The sequence below is a fragment of the Fusarium tjaetaba genome (assembly GCF_013396195.1).
Source record: "Fusarium tjaetaba strain NRRL 66243 chromosome Unknown NRRL66243_c0000079, whole genome shotgun sequence".
NCBI lineage: Eukaryota > Fungi > Ascomycota > Sordariomycetes > Hypocreales > Nectriaceae > Fusarium > Fusarium tjaetaba.
Window position 1 is genome coordinate 104,297 of NW_023501275.1, and position 6,413 is coordinate 110,709.

A 6,413-nucleotide genomic window follows, 5' to 3' on the forward strand; every position below is an offset into this window, starting at 1 on the left:
TCTCTAAACGTTCAACCTTGATACACTCTCCCGTTGAACCCGGCCGTAAACACCGTTGATGACTGTGCCTATCCCGAGGCTGCCCAACCGTTCCAGCAATTGGTACAAATATCCATTAATTGTTCCCAGCATTACGTCTATCCCTATCCATTCAAAAATTCGTCATGCGCTCAGCTTATAGTACATACATAGCAGCGGCACCAACTGCGAGCAGCATCGAAATAGGGGCCTTCAGCTCGGCAGCAGCAGCAGTGACCACAGGATCGCCCGAAGAACCAGCTGTGGGAGTGCCAGTAGCTCCAGGGGCAGAGACCCCAGTTGGCGTGCCAGAACCATCCTCGGAACCGTCATCGGAGCTGCCGTCATCAGAGCTATCGTCACCGGATGAGCTGCCGTCGTCTGAGCTATCGTCACCGGAGCCGCCTCCAGAGCTACCACCTCCAGAACCGCCTGTGTTGGTACCATTGCCACCATTTCCGCCTTGTGGAGAGCCACCACCCTGAACAGGAACGACTTCGGAGACTGTAGCCGAACTGCAGAGGCTCTTGTAGTTATTGAGCGATCTTGTAGCATTGGCAGATGTGCTGGATGACGTTTAGTAAATAATCCTGACATAAGGTCGTAACAGACTCACTTTTCGTTGATAACCATCGACATTCCGCCCTGGCAGTGTTTTGCCTTGCTGCAGAATAGCCACATAGGCTTCTTGTCCTTGATCATGATGGTGTAAGTGGGAATCATGCCCTTGGACATGCTAGCCTCCACAGGCTGGTAGCCAGAGTAGATGCCAGTGACGTTCGACATAACGTTGCCAATAGGCACACAAGGGTCGTCGAAGGTAGACTGTGTCACTGTGTGGTTACCAGCCCAAAATTGAAACTGGACCATGGTTCCTGGCTCTGCTGTGATCTTTTCAGGCCAGAACTTGAGGCCGGTAGCATTTGTGGCTGAGTTTCTACCAACCGAGACGACTTGGACATCGACAGCTAAGAGAACTGTTAGTTGATTCTTCTTTTTTATGGCATCATGGGCACATACCTTCAGCAACAGCCGCAAGGGCTACAATAGCAATTTGAGAGAAATACATAATGATTAGAGATTTGGGGTTGTGAATATTTGGATAGAGGCAAAGGAAGGGCACTCTGGGAGAGGTGTTCAGAGATGGGATCAAAGAAAAGAAGCGACTTGCGCTCTCAAGGACTAGCCTCGTCTAAGAAAGTAATAAGAAGAATTAATGAAAGATTGAAAGAACAAAGGAAACGCGTCCAATGAGAACAGGACCAGACTGTTGATTATGGAACGAGATGGAGAGATGAGGAGAAACAAAACAAAAGAGACGAGACGGATTGGTATATATACATCTATCTACCTTAGGGCTTGGCCTATGATGGCCTTGACCCTGATTACGAGTTTCGAAGCACATCTGAAGCACGCCTCTCTACGGCGCCGAAAGATGGATCTGGGGGCTTCCGTCTCGGCTCCTCGGTAGACTTACAGGACAGGCGTAGTATGAGACACTATTAACAAGGCTTCGCTGGAAGAGTTGAGGAATGAAACAAATAGTGCTGGGTATGTCTTGGCTAACTTTGGTATGGCTTGGGAACTACCCAGGTTATATGTCAGGTTCAGATATCGAGCTCAACGACATAACATTCGCAACTGAATACAGAAGTGCGACCATCGCGACTCGGATAAACGATTATGATAGCTTCCTCTGATTCGTATTTCCATTGTCAGCATTGATTTGGTGGTCTTTCTGTTCGAAATGAGCTTGTTCATTTTGTTGGTCAACTCAACTGAGAAATCAACCCATGGCGCTTAGTATGTCTATTATCCAGACCTATAACATAACAGACTAACAATTAGATATTTTCGGTGACTATAGGCCTCGGCTCCAGGCCCAACCGTGTCGGAGCAGATCGACCAGGGGTTCGTCTGCTTCGGAAGTGCCTCATCCGTAATATCTTGAGACGAATATAGTTTCGCTGTCCCTATTGGTCCTTAAAGGGTTTAAGGGCCTAGAGGGCCACATGGGTGCAAAGCTGCCGTACTGTAATTTGAAACTTGAGAGCCTTGGCTTTCTCTTGAGGCAGAATAACATTATTTGAGTCCGCACTGACGTTGCATTAGTTTGTCGGGTTTCAGCTGTGATGTTTCGTGTTGGTTGCAGATTCCAAGCGCACCTAAGTATGTGGGGGGATGTATTGCCATTTGGAACACCCCAGTTTTATTAACTTACTATGATTAATCTCCTGAACCGATCTTATTTACACGAGATGTTCAACCATTTTCAGCTTGCTCAATAGACGGCTAAAGATCGTCCTTAGCCAGTGTTGATTTTGAGGCTCACAACGGAACTTCTTAGACGAAACGCCCATTTGTATAATGGGCGAGAAGAGTTGCTAAAACCTAAGACTGCCTTCAACAAACAGGAACGACAAGCAATATGTAGCACAATACCAGGTTGAGCTCGCCACTATTATAGACATTATGGCGGCTTGGAGCTCGAAGTCTGCGTGTTACACGATCCTTCTTGAGTGAAGTTCCAGGAGCCAGTACAAATGTAACTTGCCACAATCTAGAAATATGTTACAACACCATCTAGTTGACTCTGCGAATACGTCTTGATTATTCCTTCACATCAACCAAACGCTTACAACTCAAATTCGTGGTATGACAACTTGCCAGATAGCCCCAAGTCAAGGATTCCGTATCCTCGTACATAGTCAGTGAAAGCTCATGCACTTGTGACAAAAGATCGGGGTGCGATCGCAAACACCACTATGAACAATCCGGTGCTGCCACAGTTGGAACACACCAGGCGCAATGCACGCGACCATTGCATTTATCGGATGGTACTCCATTCTCACTTCCTTGAGCTTGAGATGGACATCAGGCGTAGTAGGAGACATCGTGTTCCGATAACGAGCTTTGGAAGATCAAAGTCTTGGTTGCTATTGTGTTAATGTTTATGAAAAGTCGGTTGAATGCTTTTCAGATTCACGTACCCGTATTATCGTCAAAGTGCAGCATAGGAAGTCGCTGACCCGCAGTGCCACCATCCGCTCGCTCTATGTGTCAAAGCGTCAGTAATGCGCGGTCGTCGCCGGGGCTTCACTCCAGATGCATACCAATTGAACACTTCGACTCTAGTTCACCCCGAAGGTGCCAGAAACACCAATCGATACCACTCAAAGGTCCAGCAACAACTGTGGAGATACTTTCTCCAGGTCCTCAACTTCGAGAAATCCGCCATCCTTCTCGACAGCCGCTCGCGCAATAGCCTCTCTCACAAATACATCAAAGTATTTGCCCGCCGCGGCATTTGCATCTCTTGATATTCGTGTCGCATCTTTAGCAAAGAATTCGTGCAGCAACCGTGTGAGCAGCTCTGGCGGGATCGACTTGTCGGGTTCCTCTTCTTCCACAGCTTCTGCTTCCCGCGTTGAGTTCCCTTGTCTGTCATTATCGTCATCTGAGAGCTCAAATGGATTGCTCGATTGTGGTTCGGTTTCAGGCTCTGATGCCTTGGCGCCTTTCTTCGTTGTGGCTTTAGGTCGGCCACGGCCTGTACCTGCCGGTTGCTTTGGAGGCATGTCAAAAGTTCAGGTAGACTCTCAGGTCCCACGTCATAAATTTGTTGTATCGCGCAAGAATTACGTTGGTAACCGTGTCGAGCTCCACGTTAGGTAGGTACTTGAATACTGTTAGCTTAGTAAGCATCCAACGTCAAGCCACAGACACAAAACAACAAACCCCTCAGTATCACGTAGTCAGATTATGACGGAAGGAAAATAGTGTTCAACGAATTGACATCACGAGAACCAGTGGACAATGTTTGGACAGTAAAGGGAAATTGCATTGGTGTATAAATTACAGCGGCCTAGAACGGAAGGCAAAGCAAGATTAGGAAAAGACGCCGTGCCTATGCCACTCTAACCCGTAAAGAGCTGCTGTTTCAGAGGACCACGTCGGGTATCTGTGACAACTTCCCTCAACCTGCACTTCGATCTCGCCTTTTAGTTTCAACCAGCGGACACCATGTCAAGCCCGCAGATTAATATCCCCCCGGATTCCTTATCCCGCCACACACATGTCTATACAGGGTATGTTATACAAAGCGCTTATTTGAAGGCCTTGCCGAAGAGGAGGACCTGGAGCTGATCGTAGATGGAGAGGACACCAGCACCGGCAACACCACGGAGAATGTTGGCACCAGCACCCTTGAAGAGAGACTTGACACCCTCCTTGGCGACAATCTGGCGGGCAGCATCCATGGTGTTCTTGTACTTGACGGCCTCACCAGAGGTCATCATCATGCGTCGTCGAATGGTGTCAAGAGGGTAAGAGGCGATACCGGCACCAGTGGTGACGATCCAGCCGAGAGCGAAAGAGGCAAGGAAGTTGTTGGACAAGCTACCGACAAGGACGACGGGCTTGATAGAGTCGTACATTCCGAAGTAGAGACCACGGTAGACAACGATACCAGCAACGGAAGGCATGAAACCACGGTAGAGACCGGCAATACCATCAGAGGCGAGGGTCTTCTTGTAGACATCGACGAGACCGTTGAACTGACGGGCACCACCACTCTTGGCGTTCTTGGCATCGTTGGCAAGACGGGTACGGGCGTAGTCCAGAGAGTAAACGAAGAGGAGGGAAGTGGCACCAGCGGCACCACCGGAGGCAAGGTTACCAGCCATCCAGAGGGCGTAGCCATCCTTGTCCTTCTTGTAACCGAACATCTTCTTGAACTTGTCACGGAAAGCAAAGTTCAGAGCCTGGGTAGGGAAGTATCGGATGACGTTGGCGGTGTTTCCTCGCCAGAGGGACATGACACCCTCATCGGCCATGGTGCGCTTGAAGCAGTCACCGATACCAGCGTACTTGCGGTCGAGACGACCGGTCTTAAGCATCTCATCCTGCTGGGAGTTAGTGATTGAGATTGCGCATGTTTGATCGTTATTTAACTGACCTGGTTCTGGATGAGGAGCTTGACACGCTCAATGGGAGCGGCAGCGGTCTTCGAGACGGCGGCGGAAACACCACCCACTATGAGTCGTTAGTATCATGAAACTAGGCGTTTATTCGCGACACGACAAAGGGCATGGTGCCCAATGAGTTAATGCTCACAGGCGGTAGCGACGTGGGAACATACTCAAGAAGTCGGCCAGGAAGGGCTAAAAGGATGTTAGCATTCTACTCTTGACATACTGTGGCAGATGCCAGCTAAGCAAAAAAAATTCATATCTTCATCAACCAGAGCCCATCGAGTGAGTTGCAATCGATGCATCCATATTCGATGATCGACTACGTGGAAAGACTCGCGGGCGGCTAATTAATGAAGACATCATCTTTTGATGCCGCGGCATTTCACGGTCGAGGGGATCTGTGATCAAAGGAATAAGAAACTTACCGGCATGCCCAAGACCTTCTGGGGTTGCTCAGCAGACATGGTAGCGGTTGTGAAGGTCTTTCCCTTGAACAAGAAGAAAGGATTGAGGGGAGATTGAGGATGAAAGAAGGAAGAGAGAGAATGGAAGAGTCGAGAGAAAATAAATCTGCGCCGACGGGGGGTGCGAGGTATTTGGGGGGAGGGAAAAAAATTGCGGCGGATCTGAATGAGAGGCGCTTTTGAGCGAATCTTTCCGGGCCCGCGCTAAAGGGAGCTGGGACCCCAGCCAACCAAAACCAAGCCAACCTGTACTCTCCACGGCAACAGTGCGGATTAGAAGCCTGAGGCCACAGCCTCGCCCAGGTCTGTGTGCCCCGGGTACCCAAAGCGCCTCTGAGCTTTTTTCAGGGGGTGGACAAGTGGCCACTCAGTGACAGTCAGTGAACTGAATTGTGGGTAATTTCTGGCACAAATCCAGGTTTGAGCTTGCTGCCCGGCTGCAAGATGAGATGCCGGTTCACCCCGATTTTTTGTCGAGCGCCGAGACCTAGACCCGTTCTAAGACATGGGAGCTCTCTCCAGTGTCATTTTTTACTGTATGGGGTACTGTACAATACAGCAGGTACCTACCTCTAGATTTAGTGCTTGTAGGCTGTAGGTTGCACCTATGGGCTCCTGTGATGATTAGCTGACCCCCAGAAGCATCCATGATAGTTAATTGCCCTGCAGGTGGAAAAGTTTTCTGGGTGCACAGCATCTACATAAAACAAACCATTTTGAACCAATTTCTTGTCCATTGTGTTTCCATGGATTTCACTTACCGCGGTAATCACCATGTACTGTAATTGGCTTATCTTGATCAAATGTCGTCAGTCTCTCATTACTTTGGATATTATCTCTCCGCCTTCCCTCCCTCCATCATGACATCCTTTCACCCACCTCTCCTAGCCCCAGTTTGTTCTCTAATCCACTAGCTTCCGGTCCCTCCACAGGTCGCAACGCCCGAAATAAGCCTTGC

The 6,413-nt window shown here is 49.2% G+C and overlaps 3 protein-coding genes across 3 annotated transcripts; all 3 read right to left on the reverse strand.

Annotated features, from left to right (window-relative positions):
• Positions 1-175: 175 nt before the first annotated feature.
• On the reverse strand, positions 176-1,087 carry FTJAE_4207 (extracellular serine-rich; the record flags this gene model as incomplete). Its single annotated transcript, XM_037350588.1, has 3 exons — positions 176-584; positions 635-986; positions 1,039-1,087. 3 exons carry the CDS (start codon positions 1,085-1,087, stop codon positions 176-178), a joined length of 810 nt encoding a protein of 269 aa, XP_037208723.1.
• Positions 1,088-3,191: 2,104 nt separating this feature from the next.
• FTJAE_4208 (Centromere X protein) lies at positions 3,192-3,596 on the reverse strand (the record flags this gene model as incomplete). Its single annotated transcript, XM_037350589.1, has 1 exon — positions 3,192-3,596. One exon carries the CDS (start codon positions 3,594-3,596, stop codon positions 3,192-3,194), a length of 405 nt encoding a protein of 134 aa, XP_037208724.1.
• A 528-nt stretch (positions 3,597-4,124) lies between these two features.
• Positions 4,125-5,455, reverse strand: FTJAE_4209 (ADP ATP carrier; the record flags this gene model as incomplete). The annotated part of the gene is made up of 4 exons (XM_037350590.1): positions 4,125-4,922; positions 4,976-5,052; positions 5,159-5,180; positions 5,417-5,455. 4 exons carry the CDS (start codon positions 5,453-5,455, stop codon positions 4,125-4,127), a joined length of 936 nt encoding a protein of 311 aa, XP_037208725.1.
• Positions 5,456-6,413: the final 958 nt, after the last annotated feature.